This window comes from Camponotus vicinus, unplaced genomic scaffold, assembly GCF_025532165.1.
Source record: "Camponotus vicinus isolate PSW18456_S1 unplaced genomic scaffold, iyCamVici1.0 SCAF_13, whole genome shotgun sequence".
NCBI lineage: Eukaryota > Metazoa > Arthropoda > Insecta > Hymenoptera > Formicidae > Camponotus > Camponotus vicinus.
The window spans coordinates 14,229,127-14,253,284 of NW_028141949.1; the positions used below are offsets into that span (position 1 = coordinate 14,229,127).

At 25.5% G+C, this 24,158-nt stretch overlaps 1 protein-coding gene and 1 long non-coding RNA gene across 2 annotated transcripts; one reads left to right on the plus strand and one right to left on the minus strand.

Annotated features, from left to right (window-relative positions):
* The first annotated feature begins 746 nt into the window (after positions 1–746).
* LOC145964016 (glutamyl aminopeptidase-like) lies at positions 747–12,441 on the plus strand. Its single transcript, XM_083086375.1, has 13 exons — positions 747–860; positions 2,164–2,707; positions 3,425–3,904; positions 4,925–5,108; positions 5,846–6,002; positions 6,372–6,453; positions 7,243–7,625; positions 9,328–9,602; positions 9,750–9,946; positions 10,079–10,402; positions 10,518–10,584; positions 10,842–10,931; positions 11,663–12,441. The coding sequence occupies exons 2-13, from the start codon at positions 2,187–2,189 to the stop codon at positions 11,798–11,800; spliced, it is 2,898 nt and encodes a 965-aa protein (XP_082942501.1). The 5' UTR covers positions 747–860; positions 2,164–2,186; the 3' UTR covers positions 11,801–12,441.
* A 6,885-nt stretch (positions 12,442–19,326) lies between these two features.
* LOC145963673 (uncharacterized) lies at positions 19,327–20,321 on the minus strand. The gene is made up of 3 exons (XR_014436227.1): positions 20,152–20,321; positions 19,711–19,789; positions 19,327–19,419 (listed from the first exon to the last, which is right to left on the minus strand). It is a non-coding gene; the product is annotated as an uncharacterized LOC145963673 (long non-coding RNA).
* Positions 20,322–24,158: the final 3,837 nt, after the last annotated feature.

The window sequence follows — 24,158 nt, forward strand, 5'->3', positions numbered from 1 at the left end:
TCGACAGCAGTATCAAAGCAGCGTATCAAAAGCAGTGACTTCCAACGGATTCACTTCTTTTATGTACTTGGCATTGCAATGCGTATCAAAAGCAGTAACTTCCAACGGATTCACTTCTTTTATGTACTTGGCATTGCAATGCTACCGCATCGCTTAAAAAAATATTAAATTCGAGAAAAAATAAATGAACAAATGAATGTTAGAGTACTTGTACAATACTTTTATTGAATCACTAGAAAGCGAGAGAGAGAAAGCACAAAGGACGAATTATAAGTATGCCATTTGTGCATTTTAACTGGTCTATTATTCTAGTTATTACTTATATTATTATTATTTATAGAATGTAAATCCGTACTTTTTTATTTTCTTTTTAGTTTACAAAAATATGTAAAAATATATAAAAAATTATTGGTCTTAGAGATATTTATAATAATTTATAAATTTTAGAAATAATTCTCTCTTTCCTCTCAAATGCAAATATTACTATAATCTGTAAAAACCTAAATACTTTTCTAAAAAAAGAGAATTAAAATATATACAATTTCTTGATTGCTTATATTCATGTTATGAGAAAAATTACGTTAAATTGAAAAACTATTATGTATCTATTTGATTACACATTGAATTTTGATTCTAGATATTTATATAAGAAAACACAGTCATATATAACCTTATGATTTGTTTACATGACATTAGCTATAACGTACCAGTTATCGAATTCGTCAATTTCCAACGATCTTTAGGAATGGAAAGATCGCGAGTATACATATATATTTGGCATTAACAGCTTGTGCTAATGTACTGTGATATTATTTTCAACAAATAATTATATCTTAATCTATCAATTTCAATATAATAAGGTAAGTTACTGTAAAAAAGCATTTATACACCTATGAAAATGTGCAAAATGTATATAGAAAATACAATTTAAATTAGTATAAGCAAGTTTGACGAGCACAATTTTATCTTCCACAACTTATCTTTTTGAACATTAATGAGATTATTAATAAAATGTAGATGACTTAAAAAATGTAACATTTTATACTAATTTTGAATTTAAATAATTTTCTAATAAATAAATCTAAATTTCATGAAAAAAGCTTTAAACAACAATTATTTATATTATTTTTATGACTTTGAAAATATGTCAACATTGAATACAATATGCAAGCAAATTTTATATTATATGATCCCTTGTAAACTGAAATATTTTATTAATTTATTAATTAATTTATTGATTAGAATCCAAATTTTATTCCTATTTTCAATTTTAATTTCCTCAAGGTTATGGATATTTCGATAAATTTAATTCATATTAAAATTGAGCTCACATGTATATTTTGTATGTATCTATAAAAAAGATAATGAACAAATGAAGTATCTCATTTAAAAGATTAATAGAAGAATTTTTTTGCTTTCGGCAAAACTATAAATTTCCAAAGTTCCAAAAGAGAATAATTTGACTGTTTAAATATTAAAATGAACTATAATAATAATAATAATAATAATATAATAGTAATTTATGAAGTATATTAGTTTAACATTTTTGCCTTAAAATATGATACAACATCAAAATTATGATGAAATAGTTAAATCTGTTTTCTATCCCTAAGTAAGATCGACAAACATTTTTATTTGCTCAAAAAAACTTAATAAAATAAAATGTTTTGCGAATACAATTTTTTTTATTAGAGATAGAATTTGAAATGTTAAATTATGTGCAAAAATTTAAATTCATTAACTGTTAATTATCAATTAAAAATTATAATGAAGCATTTCTACTGACAGAGAGAATCACACTTAATATGTCCTAAGTATTGAAATGTATTTCGCAAAATACTGTTGGCGTATCTAAAATATATATTATATTTTGCGTGTCATATTTGCTTTATAATTTAAAACTCGTGTGTGTGTGTGTATGTTAACAGCATATATATGTATGTATAAATAAATATATATATATATATATATATATATATGTGTGTGTATGTATGTATGTATCTGTGTACGAGCACAATTCGTAAGTAAATGAAACATAATATTGTGAGTGTTAATATACGATTAAATTTAAATTAGTAAAATTACACACAAGAGAAAATGGAGAATTCTGATTTTATTAATATGCTTTTCGTACTAAAAAAAAATTATTCTTTTTTTCTACAGATATCTGGAACGAGAGGATTGATATGATGTGCTTTAAATTGTTGTTTATCACATTATTATGTATTACATTAATATTTATCGGTGCGACAGCATCTTTTTCCGAGGAGAATTCAGGAAATGATATGGATTTGACAAATGCATTTCGTTTACCGGATTATATAGTACCATATCATTATAAAATTAATATTACGTTATTGCCATTTAATAGATTAAAAATAACAAATTTCACTAGTACATGCCACGTTTACATCCGTACTCATCGTTCAACACGCATCATAAGTTTGCATGCTCAGAAACCGCAAATAGAAATAAATCATGCAATTTTAATAAATCAGGAATCGACTGAAGTAGTACGGATTAAAGGAAAAGAATATATCCCACAGTATAATACGTATAACAATGAAAGTCACATTCTCAACTTTCATTTTATAGAAGAAATACCAAGTGGACGTTACTATTTGTTTATGAATTACACCGGATTCTTAAATGATAATAATGAAAGTATCTTTAAGAATTCTTATGTAAATCGCACAGCACATAAAAAGTGAGTAAATAGTGAACATAATAAAAATATTGAAAACATATATGTTCTATCAATATAGAAAACTTTATTGATTATTATTTCATTTTATATTAAAACTTTCTTCAAATTTTAATGCTTATCATATTTTTGTTTATTTATTTATTGTTACATAATGTACTTTTTCTTCGCAAGATTTAGATATTATGGATTGAGATGTATATATTTGAGATGTACATATATGAGAGAGAAAATTTTAAATATTTCGGGATTATTATATAATTACACAATTCATTATTAAACTACATATTTTAGAAATTACTTGACTCTTTCTTCAGTATACTGTAATATAATTGAGCATTACATAAATATATGTATTATATATATTATAATAAAATACATAGTAATAGTAACATATTAATACAATACATAATGATAATATAATAATAATAATAATAATAATAATAATAATAATGAAGTATGCTAAAATATTATTTTTAAAAAACTTTTAATTTTACGATAAAACTATGTGAAGTATAAGTAACTTTATCGAATAGAAAAATATACCATAGATTAAATTATTATTTATAAAATACATGTACGTTTTATATAGTATTGCATTATTCATGAATTGCATATAAATATATTTTCCACTTTGTATTTTTAATGCAAAGATTAAATGTTTTGCGTTACATATAGGTTTATGTTTAATATGAGGTTATTATTGTTAAAATGTTATAGATGGTTATACGCAACGCATTTCCAGACAATTGGCGCTCGACAAATATTTCCATGTTGGGACGAACCGGAATTCAAAGCAACTTTTAATATTTCAATAAAACATCGTAAAGAATACACAGTCTTATCGAATATGAATTATAATACAAAAATTCGTATAACTAATACCAAAGAGCAATGGATGCATTTCAATATCACTCCTGAAATTTCCACCTATCATGTGGCATTCTGTCTATTGAGAAATAAATGGTTCAAATTGACTATTTCCGTTCATTATGGCTTGAAACCATTTGATTCATCTCACATAATTTTATGGAACAAAAATACTACTCAAGCATCATTCGCCAGAAGGGTTATTAAAAAAATTGCATTATATTCCGACAATCTTTTAAAAAACATAGAAAAGATTTCATTAATCCAACACGTCTTAATACCGGGCCTTCCATATGATGCTGTACAAAAATGGGGTCTCGTTTTTTATAGGTAATACAGATAAGTCGAATAAAAAAATAATAGAATAGAAGATAATAGAAGATAAATAGAATAGAAGATAATAATCTATTTCAAAATGATAATTACTTTTGGCATTTATAATTAGAAATTTTCAAGAGAGAAACAATATATACATTTTATTATATTTTCATAATAAAATTTATATTAATAAACGATAATACGTAAAATATATTTTAACATAGCATACACATTTGTATAATTATTGATTTTATATAAAATTAACGTATTCATTCAAATGACATTAAATTATAGTTTTAAATATATGTTTCTTATCTTATTTATTTTATTTTTTACTTATATGTTGCACACACAATATCTATCTAAAATAAAACAATAAAATTTTAAAACTATCTCAAAGTTGTTAAAATTTATGCTATTCTGTAAACAACTATTGAAAAGACAGCAGCAAAACATATTTAGTACTTCAAAGTAATAATATTACACGTATTCATGACATAAATATGAACTCACCGCGATCTTGTTATTTTGAGCGGAAAAAAAATTTACAGAAAATATAATATTTTATAAAACATTGTAGACCTACATATTAATATAAGGCAAAAATAAGTAATTTATTTATTTCTTGATAAAATTTATCTTTATATCATTATATATATAGTAAATTTGTAAAAATAAAATATTAAAAAACGTATGATTTTTATCATTTTAGCAAATTACATGTATAGATACATATATGTATGTATATATATATATGCATGTATACACATACACATATGTATCTATGTGTGTGTGTTTAATTTTTCAATTTTTTTAAATATCAAAACTTTATCTACAATCATTATCTACATTTTCAAAACAGAGATATGTTTGATAATAAATTTTCGCACATGTATCTTATTATTAGTTTTATTGCATATACTTAATGTAACAGATATAATATTATAGGAACAATACTTTATTATACTATATACTCGTATTTGAAAAAAAGATATTTTACGTAATATTTTATTATTAATAAATAATTTTCAGGGAAACAGCTATTATCTATGACGAGAAAATAGATTCTCTTGCGCACAAAATAGAGGTGGCATGTTTAATAGCGCGCCAAATGGTACATCAATGGTTTGGTAATATAGTCAGTCCATCCTGGTGGTCGCATCATTGGTTGAACCAGGGTATTGCTACGTTGCTCGGAATGCATATTCTTCATAAGGTTCTTTTTATATATATGTTTATGTAATGATATTTCGCTTATACAGCTTAAACATAAAATGTTCATTTAAAGAAAAAAATCTTAACATTTCATTAGTCTATAAATAACGCTAATCATCTAAATACTTTATAATTTTATAATATTTTAAACAAACAAAATAATTCAACTAATATAATACACGTTTTATATCAAATATATAGGAAAAAAAGTCGCGATAAATTTCTTTCAAAATAATTTCAATGATATCCAATATCTTGATAAATTGGACACATTTTCTAAAATGATTTTGTTGTGATTGGCTCTTTTTGCAATTTAAATATAAAAAGATTCTTATTACAATAATAACACTGATCGTTTAAATATCTTATATTTTTACGTTTAAAATATATATATATATATATATATATATATATATATAATAATTTAATTACAATATAAGTTTTAATATAAGTTTTATATCAGATATTATATATAAAACAAAAACTACTCCCTCGTATCAAATTTCTTTTGAAATGATTTCAATGGTATATTCAATCTTAATAGACAATTATATATATGTTCTAAATTACACATATATTCTAAAGCTATTTTATTGTAGCATTTTATACTTAAAATGTACAATTGCTCTACTTATAGTACAAAACATTGCATATATTAAATATTTCTCAGGTATATATTTCTTTGATTAAAAATTCTTTGATCCGAAATGAAACTTACATGAAATTTTTTGTTTCTAGAATTTTACAGATTTTCGTACGTCAGATCTATTCGTAGTACAGATGCAACAAGAATCTCTCCGTTTAGACAATTGTTTTATTATGAAGCCACTTATATCAGAAATCAACAAGCCCTCCGAAATTAATTCGCTTTTTTCTTTTTCCTATTATATCAAGGGTAAGATTGAATAAATAATAAACCATTGTCCATAAAATCCTGAATATAAATGTAATGTCATAAAACAATAAAATAGTTAAAATTTTCTTTCTCGCAATTAACAAATATAATCTTGTTATAACAAAGAAAAAATAAAGTTATGAAAAGGATGAAAAAGGATGTAAAGATATAATAAAAAAATATAAAATTATGTTTCCTTGTGTAGAAGAAAAGTATAAAATTATAAGAATAAAAGTATAAAACTATGCTATTTTGCAGAGAAGAATTAGATTAGATACGCTTTTGACAAATTTAAGTGGATTCTGAAATAAAATTAATATAAACATATACACTTACATACACTTTATAATGTATTTATTTTTATTGTAGCACCTGCTATATTGCGTATGTTGCGATATGTTCTCACTAATAAACTATTTACAAAAGGCATGAAGTTATTTTATGAAATATAGTAAGTAATGAAATAATTATATATTATAGAAACATAAATAAACACGTATAGATAGAGACTTTAATAATACAATATAAAACAAGTATAAAATTTTAGTTCTAAAAGACTCTAAAACACACATACAGAATGCAAAATATAGATTCCAAAAAATTTAATTTTCTAAATAATACATTTCTTTTATATATATTTCATATTATCTTCAGCAAATCAAATTAAAATATTGTTCTTTTCGATCTCTAAAAATATTTAACAATAAATAAAATAAGCCACCAATTGATTTTATACATTACAAAAAAAGATTTATAAAATTATTTTAAATTTTCCATTTTATATTGCATTTATACTTATATTATCAAATATTCGGGCCATATTTGACGTTTGTATTTTCAATTTCTTTCATTTTTGCTTTCTGCAATTTGTTGTGTTTTTACAAGAGTTCTTTTGAAATATTTAATCACCTCAATTTTCTTTCATAATTTAAATGCTTTTCATCATATTATGTTTCAATGTAATAATTGTATTATCATTTTTAAATTATTAAATTAAATTATAAATTAATATGTTTTGTATTCCATATATCACTAGTTATTCACAATGGGTTTCTTGTATATATTCACTTTATTTAGGTATATTTTATAAACTTGCCAATATCGATCAACGATAAATCTGAATAAAAAATTACATAAAAGTAGCATAGTACAGAACATGGAATGTATTAATACACATATACAATTTAATTAATGAAAATCATTGTTTATTGTAGTCAGCAATATAAAATGTTAAATTTAGTATGTTTAGATTTGCAACACTCGATGATTTCTACAACATTATGCAGATTGTTTATGCAGAAAAAAAATTTTATAAAAAACCTTTTATAAAAGATATGATGGATGCTTGGACAAAACAGAAACATTATCCTGTATTGAAAGTTAAAAATGAAATTCCTTTTTTGAAGATAGAAATAGAAAATTATAATAATTTAGATTTGAAATATGATTGGTGGATACCTATAACAATAACTAAGAAGACAGAACCCCATTTTACAATATCTAAGGATTGGAATGCACCTGATAATCAATGGATTAAAGTTTCACAATCAAATTATTTTAATCAATCTTTTATCTTTCCTGTCCAAGAGGATGAGTGGTACATAATTAATTTACAACAAATTGGTAAATATATTGATTGCTAATTTTATAAGAATTAAGTATTTATTACGAATAAATTGATGATTCACGATTGATGTTTTATTCTATTTTTATATTTAAACTTTAAAATGTATTTGAGTCTATTACTTATAATTTTTGTATCTACTACTTCTCAAAATCCATGTTTTCTTAAACTTTAAGTAAACATAATATGCGCAATAAAAAAGTGCAAATCAATCGCAGATTATAATAAAATTGTTATTAGAATATATATACTTCTTATTCTAAATTAAAATGTTAACCGTTTTAAGTTTTTTCCGTTATGTCAAGTTTTTGTGAATAACGTGCTTTATTATAACTTTACAAAATTCTCTTAAATGTATTATAATATATACAGAGTATTTCATAATCTCAGTACAATACTTTAATAATGTATTCTGGAAGTAAAATTTTAATATAAAAATTTCGAGGCTGCAATAATTCTTAAATTATAAACTATCAAAATTTAATAGTGATATCGTAAAAGTTTGTACATACATTTACCGATCTGTCATGTGTTATTTATTTTTTACAAATTAAGTGATATCGACTTTTATTAAACTTTATTATACAACTAATTTTATTGTTTTTTTATATTTATTATGTATGACGATGAGCTAATATTAATGAGTAATGAATTTTATATATAAAATTTTTGACCTTTTTCTTGCATATTATAATTTAAATAATTGATTAATTATTACATTTAAACGAAATTATAAACATGATATGAAAGGAATGTTTATTTTTTATTTGATCAGAGAAGTATCTGTGGAAATCAATTTATTTATTAACTGCCTTGTAAAAATAAATAAAAAATGATAACTCAATGTAGGTGTAAATGTAATTACGTACTTGAATGCGCAAATTCTCCGCAATATCATGCAAACTTTAATCATTTATTAACTCATAAATTATTGTTGTCTTCCTATTTTACCTCTAGTATACGCTGTTAAGATACTGTACAGAGATTGGAGACATGAATAGGCAATATACTTTTTATTTAAAATGCAATAGTTTTTGTAATTATCATATTTTATTTAAAAGTGACAAAGACTGTGCTATTAAAATTTCTAGAAATAATTTTTTAAACTCAGAGATTTATAATATATCGTCATTTAACAAAATATAAATTCAATTTTTCTACATATCTAGATTATGAAAATCAAATTATTCTACATTATTTATAAGAGATATTTTAAACTTTCATAAAGTATTTAAAACTGTTGAAATTTATCTTAATTGTTAAAATTTATTTTAGATTTTTATTAATATGTACAAACACAAAATATCTTTATAAATAGATAATAATTTTATTTATATGTATAAGCATAATTAAATATTTTCACATGTTATAATTATGCAAAAATTGATTGTGACAGAGAAACTTTAATTATCTTTTGATAATAAAAGTAAAAAAAGATATATATAGGAAATATGCTAGAGATATAATATTACATTGCATAACATTTCTACATAATTTAGTCATTAGTTATATAGAACCAAAATTATATTACATTACACGCTATATTACATTTATTTTAAACTTCTTACATAGTTTATTTTCTACAAAAATACTTAATTATCGATGATCAGTGTCATAGTAATATATGTAATGGAAGAAAAAAGGAAGATAAAAATTTAGGAGAAGTTATTATTTTATGAAATATTTTTCTGTATATAACAGGATATTATCGTGTTAATTACGAACCCAAGAATTGGCAAAATATTGCAAAATATCTGAGCTCTAGGAAATATACACATATACATGTTCTCAATCGTGCTCAAATTATTGATGATGCATATTACTTCCTGAAGGCAGGAACACTTAATTTTTCTATATTCTTGGAACTCACGGAATATCTATCTCGAGAAAAAAATTATGTCGCATGGTATCCCATGTTTAAAGCTCTCGAAGACATATCAAGCATCTTTCCATTTCAAAAATTTAATATTATCAAGGTAAACTCTCTCTCTCTCTCTCTCTTTCTACTTCTTTGTATCCACTTTCTTTATCAAATAGAGCAGATTTATTAGTATTATATTTCTTCAAGTATTACAATTTTTTACAAATAATCAGTAAAGTATATAGTATTGTTTTATTTCTAGACAAAAATTTTGTACAGTTTGAATAGACTTCTTCGAAAGATCGATTATGATAAAAAATCTAATGAGAAAACTGACAATTTAATTGACTGCTTAAGACAAGAAGCTGCTAAGTGGGCATGTATTCTCGGTTCGTTAAATTGCAAGGAAGCAGCCGAAACTAAATTGCTACAACATCTCACAGATCCTGAAACAAATAAGTAAGTTTTCTTATACATACAACTTTCGTAATTGCATTTTTGCTTTCATGAGTTGCTGAATAATACATAACAAATATCTAAGACTATAAAACTAAATTCCTCTAACAGATTTTTAACTTCTAAATATCGTAGACTTTTGCCTTGGTGGAGAGATTGGACGTTCTGTAATGGTTTAATGAGGGCGAACTATAATATTTGGGACAAAGTGTGGAATATACATCTTAAGAATCCTAATACAATAACTTCAAAATACCTTGCTTGTTCCGGTAATTCTACTATTATTATAAAATATGCAACACTGATATTCGAAAATTACTTCAAAGAAAGCAGAGATAATTTTTTGAATGAAAAGAGAGATAAGGATGTGTTGAATGATTTTCATTACATCATTGCGAGGCATACAAATAACATGAAAATGTTTGATTTTATATTAAGGAGTTTAGTGTGGATACCCAGGTAATAAGTGTAATATTTTTCTTTTATATTTTTATAAATTCTATTCATAATACTCATGTACCCACGTAAAGTTGTCATATATATTAATTATAAATTTATTATTTATCATTTACAGCAAATACACTGTTGCAATATTAATTGATATTATTAATCATGTATATTCTGAGGAACAACTTAATCAGGTAAATTTTTCAAACTTGAATGATGTATTATAGTTTACCAGTTTATTTTATAATAAACATTAACTGATTTACAAACTTTATTACTAATTGTTAAATTTATTTATAAATATTGTAAAAATTTTAATTAGAATAACTTTTTTGGACTAATAATTATACTGAAAATACAAAATTATATTACATTTGATTTTTGCAAAGATACGCAACACGCAAGATTAAATTATTAATCATTAACTAATGAATATTGAAATTTGTTTCAGATAAAAAATTTTGTTTTGAGTAAACCAGTAACTATGTCACAGATTTGGATCCAAACGCAACTTATTGATAAATTTAACAAAATATTAAAGGTAAAATCCTTGGAGAAGTAAATATCTTTATTTATCTATTTATATATTTATTAATTTTTTTAATAATCTTCTTAGTTAATATCCTTATTTCTGCTTTTATGTCATATGCAGGGTGTCTAACATAAGGTATCTCACCGAAAATATACAAATAGATCTTATTAAACTAAATTAAAAAGTCCTGTACCATTTTGAAAACAATTTTGAAAACAATTAATACAAAGTGCGCTATTATTATACTAGCACAGATTGGTTGATCTTTTTTAATTAATTTCTCATTAATTATTGCGAAGATCGCAAAACGATAGATAACTTTCTTATTCAGTTTAATTTGCTTTATACGAGAGGTTAGGCGATTATTAAATATTCTATTACCGGACACCCTGTATGATGTGTGTGTATATCCTAAAATTACTATACTTCCTCATAATGGTAGATTCTTTAGAATATTTCAAGACGAAAATCCTAATGCAAAACTGTCAGTCGTACATATAATATAATGATATAATAGTTTTTAAATGGAAGCGATAGCCGCGACATTTTTGTATTAAGATTTTCGTATTGAAATGTTCTAAGGAATTTGCTATTAAAAGAGAAAGTAGGTTTTAGGACTGTATTTATTTTAATCATGCAATAAGTCAGAAACAATACTGTTTATATTTTTGTTTTTTGTGAAAAGAATTTATTATTTATTAATGATAATATACTTATTCATCAGTATATAATTATTTTAGATTAATTGCGTGGCACCAATCTTCTACAATCCGCAGAAGGCATTCAATATAATTGTAGATTTATTAATCAATCACAAGATAAAAATACGCAGGTCCGAAATCTCAAGACAATTAAATCGTTTTCAGAAAGTTATATAAGGATGTAAAGTATGAATTTATATACTTTGTTTTATTTTATGAATTATTTTTGTAACAATTTTATTTTGAATTTTTTATAAATATGTGTATTCACACACAGTAAAGTTTATTCACAAGTGCGAATTCTTTTAAATCGCATTTAGATATAAACTTTACGTAAAAAGTGATTTGAAAAAATTACTCATTCAGACTTCTAAAGATATAATAGTGCAAATAACACTATTCGTCTATAGATGTAAAGCAATATTATGCTTGATACATAAGAAATTTGAAATTTTGGTTTTACACACACATACACATCTTTCTTTTTAAAAAGATAACATGAACATAGATAAGTCTTAAACTTAAATAAATGAGAGATAAACTCTTATATTAATTTATAATTATATTTTAAATTGACAAATATAAAGTTTATTGTTCCTATGTTAGATATGCTTATAGTAGCGTAATAGAATATTCGTTAATCTATATTTTATCTTCAATATACAATAATATTATATATTATTTAAGAAAGAGAATAAATTTTAGATATTATTTTTTAATATCATTGTTATAATTATAATGTTCTAATAATGAACACAAGCAACATATATACTTTATAATTTTATGAAAATTGAACAAATAAAATAGAAAATAGAACACAGTTCATAACTTTGTCAACTGTATATTGACATCAACATAGAGTATATTCTATTACAGTGTCTTTCAAACTAAATGTGTGTGTGTGTTGAGCTTTAACTTAAGATATAATAGTGTTCTATAAAGATTAAGTAATATTAAATGTATACACATAATATCACTATGTTCTTAATAAAAAATTTTATACAATATAAAATAATAAAATATCAAAATTAATTAAATATTGTTCAATCGATACATCCTAGATAAAAGTAGTTGTTTAAATAACTAATTCGATTGGTTAAATCACTCATATCTTGTGAAAAGATCTTTATCGTAAATCGTGAACATTGTGAATATGTCATTAGAGACACAATCGCTTTGTACATACATACATACGAGAATCTAAAAATTGAAAAATTAAAACAAAAAAAAAAGTCACAATTCTAATATATGATTATCATACTTCAGAATTGACTCTGTTCCAATTTTATTTAAACTGATCGCAATCGAAACGCCTTTAGTTTTTGAAGCATTTTAAAGGTTATTTGACTTAAAAAAATCCAAATAAGCTACTTGGAAGCGTTTCGACGTATCGAAAGCAATGACTTACAACGGATTCACTTCTTTTATGTACTTGACATTGCGAGGTTACCACGTCGCTTGAAAAAATTAAATTCGAGAAAAAATTAATAAACAAATGAATGTAAGAGTACTTTTACTTTTATTGAATTACTAGAGAGAGAGAGAGAGAGAGAGAGAGAGAAAGAAAGCACAAAGCATGAATTAAAATATGCCATTTGTGCATTTTAAATGGTCTATTATTTCTATTATTTTAGTTAGTTATATTATTATTATTTATAGAATATAAATACGTACTTTTTTTATTTTCCTTTTAGTTTACAAAAATATATAAAAATAAATAAAAAATTATCTTAGAGATTTTTATAATAATTTTAGAAATAATTCTCTCTCTCTCTCAAACACGCAAATATTACTGTAATCTGTAAAAACCTAAATGCTTTTCTAAGAAAAGAGGATTAAAATATATTATAAAATTTCTTGATTGCTTATATATACTCATGTAACGTTAAATTTAAAAATATTACGTATCTATTTGATTACACATCGAATCTGGATTATATTTATAGAGAAAACAGTCATACATGACATTATGATTTGTTTACATGACATTGGCTATAACGTACCAGTTATAGAGTTTGTTAGTTTCCAACAATCTTTAGGAATAAGATCGCGAGTATGCATATATTTGGAGAGCATTAACAGCTTGTGATAATACTGTGCTATTTTCAACAAATAACTATATCTTAATCTATCACAATTTCAATATAATAAAGTAAATTATTGAAAAAAAGCATTTATACATCTATGAAAATGCAAAATGTATATAGAAAATACAATTTAAATTAGTGTAAGAAACAAGAGTTTGGCGGACACAATTTTATTATTTAATGAGCGGCAAATGCCTTCGTTAAGGTGGAGATACATCAAGGAGGAAAATTTTTTTTTATTTTAGTTTTATTTTCTTTCAATACAGGGTTAATACAAAAGTTAATATAAAATATAATTTGAAACGGAATAATTTATTACAATAAATAATTTATCACAATAATAATAATTTATTACAAAATAATTTTTATTACATGGAATAATTTATTACGCGAAAATGTCCAAAATATACGTATGATAAAAAATTTACTAAAAATTTTTACATAGTCCAGACGAGACTGATTAGCGATCATTAATTATGCGATATTTATTATTAATAATAGATATGCAATAATAGAATTTAATAAGTTTTATGTAACTTAAATAATCGTGATCAAAAGAGTCATTAATAAAATTATTGATTGTTTCTTCGATTGTACAAGAAAGTATTTGCATTACTGGCGCATTTTGTGTAGATTATCAAAGGAAATATTCAAAACACGAAAATATATAGAATAAGCTTCAAAATCAATAATTAAATTACTAAATAAATCGCGATTTAAAATGCGCGAAAAAACGCGACGAATAAATAAATCGACAATAATCAGAATACCTATTCGATTGCGAGATATATACGCATAATTTTTATAATATGATAATCGAAATCATCAATAGACACGCGCGCGACATAATTATTATCACACAAATGATGACGCATGAAGAATATTTTGACAAACATTTATGATCCGTATTGTTTATGAACATAAAATTCACTGTTCGATTTATTTGCGATTAATACGCGACTTTATACGAATTTCACGATTGAGAATAAAATACATATCCTATTTCGTGCATGATTAGCTGAATAAGATAAAATGAGCTTTATAAGTTTTAAAATATAATTAAAAATCGCGTTATCGCCATGTTTAATAGAGAAAAACGAAACAAATGATTTTTAAAGTCCCTCTAATAAACGATGTAATAGTAGAGATAATAAGTTTAATAAGACTTAAATAATGTAAACAATCGCGATTAAAACAGTTATTAATAAAGTTATTGATCGTCTTTTAAATTATAGAAGAAAATATTTGCACTACTAGCTCATTTTGCGCGGATTATTAAAGACAATATTCAAAAACGTGGAAAGATAGACAAACCTTCGATGTATAAGTCAACGATTAAATTGTAAAATAAATCGCGATTAAAAATTCCCGAGAAAAATCCGACGAATAAATAAATCGATAATATCCGGAATATCTGATTGAGATATGTATAATTTTTATAATATAATAATCGAAACCTCAATAGACATTATAATCGCGCGCGATATAATTATTATCGCATAAATGCAAATGCAAAGATATTTCGACAGACAATTTGATGTCTGTAATATTTACAAATATAGTACTCACTGTCCAAGTCATTTACGAATCTTTACAAGATAAATCGCGATTCGAATTCACGAGAAAACGCGACGAATAAATAAATCGATAATATGCGGAATATTTGATCGCGATACGTATAATTTTCATAATATAATAATCGAAGCTCTCAATAGACACGAGCGCGATATAATTATTATCACGTAAATATAGAAAATCGAAGATATTTCGACAAACATTTGAGGTCTGTAATGTTTGCGAATATACAATTCGCAGACCGATATATTTGCGAGTTTTTATAAGATAAATCGCGCTTTTAAATTTGCGATAAAACGCGATGAATAAATAAATCGATAATATTCAAAATATTCAAATGCAGATACGCGAGCGGTGACATACCGGTAATATCCGATAAAAAGAGAAGGGATCTTAAAAATGGAGAACGATTAACATCTTGTTTCTACAACAGATTTCGCAAGATCAATCTGCGAAGAAAAGTTAAGTGATCCATTGAACGTCGGGAACTTCACTGTAGGAGGGAACGAATCCCGGATCTTCCGGACTATTCCCAATAGCAATGATTTCAGTAATAAATCAACGACAATTATCCTTCGTCATTATCTTCAATTCACGAAATTGATATGCACGTCAGAAAACATGTTCTTCCATTACTAAGAAATATATTTCTTGATTGAAAAATAAATGGATATAACGATTTTTTTATAGAAATGTGATTACGAACGATTATATTTATAAATAATAAAATACATGCATCATTGGAGTTTGTGTTAAATGTGCGAACACATAATTTGGGATACCGTTCGCGCGCGCGAGACGAATCGAACCCGATAACAGCAAGATTTAAAAAATTTCAACTTGAATAGTGTGTAAAATAAAATAAATAAAATAATTTTAAATATATAATTAATTCTAGATTAATTTTCTAGATTCTTATTTTTATAACGTATAAATTAATAATTTTTTTTTTCTTTTAATCAATATCTTACTGATATAGGGGTACCCATTCGATTCGTCTCGACATTTTTAAGTATTCGCACATTTTATGTAACATTCATACATAATTTCGCGTATATATAATATATCATATTAATAAAAATTATAAAAATATTTTGGATATGTTAATTTATGCATGTATTTTATTATACATACATATAAAATGATATATATCTAAAAACTAATATTCTAAAATGGCGATGGATGTCCAATACCTGCAAATAGTTTCTTAAAAGAAACTAAAAACTAATATTAATATCCCCAGTACCTAGAAATAATTTTTCAAATGAGATAATTAATTAATAATTAATAAAATATATTCGTTCGTAATCATTTTTATCCAAAAAGTTAGTAAAATTACAATATGAAATTACTTAAAAAATAAAAATTTATACACAACGCTATATCCATATTTTATTTACTATTAAATCTCTGTGGCATTAAACAATAATAATACCAATCCTAATAATGACAGAACATTTTTAACGAAGAAAAGAATAGATGCATTTCTCTCACATCTAAATATATATTATTTAAATTAATTCGACTTTAAAGAAGCGTATGGCGTTTGTCGTTGAATTACCGAAATCATTGCTGTCGGAAATTGCCAGGAAATCCTGGGATTAGTTCCATTCTTACAATAAAAATTCCCAATTTTCAACAGAGCACCGAACTAGACGTCGCGAATGGATCTGACAAGAATCGATGAGAAATAATTCTCCATAATGAAAATCGTTTCGATTCCTCGGCGGTACGAGCCACGCAACTTTTATTTAACGAAAGGAACAACGATAACTCTTTTATTAAAATGATAATCTCGTATAAGAACGCGAAAAGAACGCGGGAAAAACACGGTGTTTTCGCAATCGTAATTTATTAATTTATTTAGTATTTTCCGATACGAAATTCGTAAATACAAATATAACTGAAAAAACAAATTATTCATAATAATTAATTCGCGATTCTATATAATATCGAAGGTGATCATTAAATTTTTTGAAGCTAATATTTAATCGTTGACTTATCACATCGAATCTTCATACTCTTATTCGATATTTCTTTATATTTAATTAACAATATTTAGCAATATTATCTGATGAGAGGGACAGCGATAAAATTTTTTTGTTAAAATGACAACCTTGTATAAGAACGCGAAAAGAACGAGCACGATATTTTCGCAATCATAATTTATTAATTTATTTTACGAATATTCAGTTTCGCGCGATATAGAATTCATAAATATAATAGTTAAGTTTAACGGAAAGTATATCATTAAATTTATAATAATTGACTCGCGATTATGTAACGAAGGTGTTCGTCGAATTTTGTAAAGTTTATATTTAATCATTAATTTAGCATCGAATTTTTAAATTTTATATAAAAATTTTCCGATTTTATTAATGACTCTTTGATATGAAAATACAAACAGTTATTCTTTTATGAATATTTCAAAAATATATACTATAGAAATAAATATGTTAATTTAATGAATTACTATTATATAATCATTATACGTATACTTTGGATAATTTTTCGTGTAATTTACGTAAGAATTTACAAATCGTAAATACAATTTCATATAATATAATTATAGTCATAATTGTGTGTTGTATTTTACAATTAAAATATCAATATTAGATTATAATTAAAATACAATTATAACTATTTACAATTTACAAATTTATAATGCTATCAATGTCAAATAATAATATTCAATTTATTCAAATATTTAATAACATCAATAATTTGATATTGATAGCATTAACATTTGAATTTAATATTTAACTTGATACACATATTGATACATTGATACATTTTTACGTTTTACTTGATACATTTTTAAGTTTTAAAAAAAATATAACATGTTAAGATATTTCTTAAACGTTAATAATAATGCAATTTCTTTAATATTTCTGAAGATAATTTTGATAATTTAAATTTCATTTTTAAAACATTTTTATTTTAAAACATGTTATATTTATTTTTACAATATTTTTAAAAATAAATTCAATTTAATTAAAATAAATTTAATTTACCCCTAAGATTATTGGAATATTAAAAGAAAGAATGAATCTTACCTAATAGCCCTAACAACCCTGGTATTAAAGAATTCTAATGATCTTAATAGCCCTAACAACCCTAATATTAAAAGAAAAATTCTAATGATCTTACTTTTAATATAGCCCTAACAACCCTACTTCCTGATTAACTAAAATTATTCAAGATTTGTGGAACCTATTTTTAATCATCACCTAACCTAATCATGTATATATTTTAATCACGTGCCCTAATTACATGTCCTAATTGCGTACCCTAACCGCGTACCCTAACCGCGTACCCTAACCGCGTACCCTAACCGCGTACCCTAACTGCGTGCTCTTCAGGCCAGTTGAACCTACCTTTCGTTGATCCTGGCCATTTTCTTTCTCGATCTCTAATCAGAGATCGAAAAAGGAGATAAACACTCCTTCTTTTGCCGGATAATTACCGGCAAATGAGCGTGAAATATTTACGCTCATTTAGTAACGATCGTTCCATTTTACGATCGTTCGTTAAATATTTGAATATAACTTTATTTTAATTGAAATAAAGCCAAATTACTACAAATTTCTATATATTTTATATTTTGTAATAAAATATAAAATTAATTTGTGTATAATTTTTATCATATTACAAATTATTTAATTAATTAATCATTTGACTTTATATTAAGTTAAAGTAAAGTTTAAAAACAATATCTACAAACAAATTCTACGATGAATGAGCTATAAGGAATTAGAAGATAAGTGCGCGTTATAAGAATAAATTAGCATAAGAAATTGATAAAATTGATAAAATTGTTAATGCATGTTCTTTATTTAATAAATTAGACAAAATCTTTACCAAAAAATCTTTCTTGATTTCTTCTTTTTTTAATTAATATTTCAATATATTTTCGTAATAGATGCAAAGCATTTCGAAAGAACTTATTAAAATTTATTTAATTTAATCCATCCTAGCTCATTCATTTTAAGGCAACGGATTTATCTACAATCTACAATCTACATCTACATCTGCAATCTCTACGAATCCGTTACCTTAAAGTTAAATAAAAGTTTTTCTCACTCACCGACACTGATGCGCAACAGCGGAGTTGTTGTTATCGAAGCTAGTTGTCTGTAACATACAAATATAAAATTTATTTATAATAATGCTCACAAAATGCAATCAATATTTAAAAAAATTTTTATCGCGCGGAATTTTATATCCGATGTGTAAAATAATAAGCAGATAAACACGTATGGAAAAATTTTATAAATTTTTAAAACTGTTTTTTAAATAGAAAATTTTATATGACTTTTATAAAAATCTTTCTCTTTAATTCATTTAAATAATAAGATCAAATTATTGTTCGTTTATAACAAGTTAACGATTTATAACAATTAATATATAAATAATAATATTCACCATCAGGTTGTTCCGCCGGTGCAGGATGCCTCTCCTAGGCCTGCTCCTCCTCTCAGATCATCAGGGTTGTTGCATCGATCTATAACATACAAAAGAAGATTCCAATGTAGCAGCGTTCAAAATAATTAATATTTCAAATATTATTGTATACATTGAATTTTATATTCGATGCATATAATAACAGCAAATTAATAAAATAATTTTATAAATGTTAAAAAACATTACTAATAATTCTCTTATAACTTTATAAAAGCTTACACCTTTACAAGATTATAGCTTTAACTTAAAAATCTTTTTCTTTAAGTCTCTCTTATTTAAATAAAAATACAAAAATATAAATAAAAACAAAAAAAATTAATTGTTGCGATTAATTGTTTAATTTAAATTATAATAAATATATTTAATATTTAATATATAATTACAAATAAATAAATTGCTTACCAGAAGGTTGCTCTGCCGGAGCCTGATGCCTCTCCTAGGCCTCCTCCTCCTCTCAGTTAGACGCGCGATACTTAACGGCACTCCCGCACTCACGAGCGATATTTTTATATCGCTATTTTCGCACTTTTACGCGCGATACTAAACGGTTTCCGCACTATTTCGGTACGATAAAAAATTTTCTATTTGATCGCGCGATGTATATACTTAATATGTGTATACTTTGAACGGCACTCCCGGTTTCGGTACGAGCGAAAATCCCATTTCACTTATGAGAATCAGCTTCGAGCCAACAGGTCGGGAATGCAACGATACAATGAGCAAGGACTAAGCCCAAACCGGAAAGAAGACGAAACGATTGACGGAAATAGAGGAAAATGAAGTTCACCAACTCTTTTTCGCGCATAATTATCCTATCTCGTACCGAACCTGGACCCGCTAAGCACGATTTCAGGTGCTTCGCCCGGAACACGAAGTTTCCCGCAATGCAGGATATGGCTACACCAGGCTGGTAGACGGCAAAAGAAGAGGATACCCACATTTTTTAAATGCTAACATTCAGCAATTTAGAAAATGGGGAGGCAACCCCTTTTACCGAGCGAAAATCGTGCCTAGGGGAATCCACTCGACTCCTCGACAGGGTTAACACACGCAGTGCGAGTGGCTGTAGACGAGCAAAGAGAAGGAACCCATTGACGACCATTCCGAGCAATCGATCGAGTTCTAACTAATTTGAGCCGAATCACTTGACGAAGTACGAAGCACGAGTGTACGTTGTAGAGCAACGTGTGCAAACTCGAAATCCTAGTTAGTTGGCATCAGAAGTAGAGACTCGTGACAATAATGAAATTGGGATTTTTATACGAAAAGTCCAACGCGGAAGCGCGAGAACGCGATGACGCGAGAAAGCTAAACGCGAAAACGCGGTAACGAAACGCCGCCGTCCGCGACACGTTGACGGCACCGACGACGGAAAGTCGACGACGCGTGCCACATATGAGCCGTGCGACTCGTGGCAATGCTGTGCTGGGTACTTAGCTTCCCCTTCAGGCTCCTTGAGATTTATCCTAAATTAAAAAATTTAAAATAAACCTCAAGGCACCATCCAAGTACTGAGCCACCCCACCGCGTCAAGGTGTACCCATAGAGGGGTGGATTATATACATTTATAATATAACGTATAATTTGTGTGAAATTTATTTTATAATTGAAAAATTATCTATATAGCACCTCTCTTTTTTCTCGATTAAAAAAGAGAAAGATGCAGATATGTTTCTAAAAAACAAGCTTCAAATCCTGATTAATTCGCCTTTTAATTAAAAAATAAATTATAAAATATATATAAAATATATATAATAATTATAAAATATATATTATAAAATTATATAGTATACATATCACACAATTCAAATTTATTTAAAATATTGTATCGGAAATTAATTATTAGTCATTTGATCTATTATTATTCGTGATGCGAGATTATATTTGAATATAAGAAATGTACATGTGAGAATCATAATAAAAATAATTATTGCTTGAAAATATATTATAATGAGATATTAGTTAATAATTATCTATTTTCGTCGCTTTGATTTCTATTTTGAGAATGAATAAATTGTGCGAAATATTTAGTTCAGTAAATAACTTTGACCACCTTGACACATTTATAAATCTTTAACCGTGAAGTTAATTAATCTCAATTTAAATTGTATTGAGATTGAGATATACAAATATAATCAATTAATACTCTTATAGATCTATTCTTTATAAATCTCAAAATAATTCATTTTGTAAAACTAATTATTACACGCATTTTTTTATCTTTTAAGAGAGATTTATCTGTGATATTAATATTTTAAATATAAAACTAGCAAAAAAATATGTTTTTTATTATAAATTTTTGAAAAATATAATTTTAATAAGGAGAGCATGTTAATTTTTATGTAAATATGAAATATTTAAATAATTATATTATTTTAAAAATATTTTATAAAATATTAACATATTTCTATATAAAAGTATTAATTAATAACAAAACTATTATGGATACTTTATTATAGATACTTCAAATGTGTTAAAATAAAACCTGGAATGTTTTATACATGCATTATATTTTGTGATTTTTAGAGCGAATTATATATATTATCGAGATAATAAACAATAAAAAATAATAAGCAATATATCTATTTTGAAAATAATATATATAAATAATAAATAATTTTTATAAATTACTCACCGCATATCTCTCTGGCTGCTTCAGGCTCTATCACTGCTCTCTGGCTGGCCAATAATTTTCCAGATGTCCTTCTCCTTTCTTTTTCATCTTTTGCTGTTTCTTCGTAGCACTGATATTCACTCGCGAACAAACAATTAATTATATTTAACCATATATAAAAACGATTGCGAGACACTTTGCACAGCACTCCAGATCGCGGAATAATTACGAGAAACGCACTTTAATATATCTTATAAGGGATAGAAAAGTACGATTCGCTCTTTTTATATGAGCTCAAATTAAATACTAACTCGTTACAAATGTTGTTTTCATTATTGATATATATATATATATATATATATATATATATATATATATGCATATACATGTATATTAATACGAATTATAGGTTCGAAAGTTTAATATAGTAATTGAAAGTCATGATACAATAGTCGTTTAATTAATAATTAATTTAAAAACGTAATTTTACGACGTACACATTTCGCACTACCATCCTTATTGCTCGAGTGTCGCCGCATGAATGATACCAAGACCGTGTGATATAAACACTAGCGCGTTACTGTTTACGTCAAGGCCGAACACCGTGTTATTATTCGTTCCTCGAAATATATTCTACGTGTTTTAATACAACGAACAATGTTTTGATATTGATCGCGATCGTGTTTAGAAAAGGAATTTTTAACGGAGCGTCTCGCACCATTATTTACTCCTTGAGTGTCGTCGCGCGAATAATAATAGAGCCGAAAAAATTAATTTGACATACGTCACCAAGACCGAAAACCGCTATTGTTTATGCCCCCAAGGTCGATGTTATTGTCTGTTCATTATCGAAATATGTTACGTACTTTAATACATATATACGTGAATATATTAAAGTATATAGAAGTATTTTAGATTATATTAGATTTTTTAATTATATGATTATTAAAAGATTAATGGAATCTTTCATTAATGTTAATTGTTTCCACGATTCAATTGTTTTATTTGGAATTTAACTCTGCGCCCTGTAATATAGTAATATTTAGTTATAATAGAAACGATCGCGAGATACTTTGCATGGCACTTCCGATCGCGGAATAATTATGACAAACGCACTGAGAGAAGTACGATTCGCTCTTTTTATATGAGATCAAATTAAATACTAATTCGTTACAAATGTTGTTTTCATTATTGATATATATATATATATATATATATATATATATATATATATATATATATGCATATACATGTATATTAATACGAATTATAGATTCGAAAGTTCAATATAGTAATTGAAAGTCATGATACAATAGTCGTTTAATTAATAATTAATTTAACAACGTAATTTTACGACGTACATATTTCGCACTACCATCCTTATTGCTCGAGTGTCGCCGCACGAATGATACCAAGACCGTGTGACATAAACACTAGCACGTTACTGTTTACGTTGTCAAGGCCGAACACCGTGTTATTATTCGTTCCTCGAAATATATTCTACGTATTTTAATACAACGAACAGTGTTTTGATATTGATCGCGATCATGTCTAGAAAAGGAATTTTTAACGGAGCGTCTCGCACCATTATTTACTCCTTGAGTGTCGTAGCACGAATAATAATAGAGTCGAAAAAATTAATCTGACATACGTCGCCAAGGCCGAAAACCGTATTATTATTATTTTTTTTATCGAAACATTTTTCAAGACTATGGCAAATAAACATTAGCCCGCTATTGTTTACGCCCCCAAGGTCGATGTTATTGTCTGTTCATTATCGAAATATGTTACGTAC

What these genes read in the sequence shown, in the direction of transcription:
- LOC145964016 (XM_083086375.1), top strand. Translation starts at nt 2,187, where the DNA reads ATGATGTGCTTTAAATTGTTGTTTATCACATTATTATGTATTACATTA. An exon ending in GAATGCATATTCTTCATAAG is followed by an intron (nt 5,109 to 5,845) that starts GTTCTTTTTATA and finishes TTTTGTTTCTAG; the next exon opens with AATTTTACAGATTTTCGTAC. An exon ending in AAAAATTTAATATTATCAAG is followed by an intron (nt 9,603 to 9,749) that starts GTAAACTCTCTC and finishes TTTTATTTCTAG; the next exon opens with ACAAAAATTTTGTACAGTTT.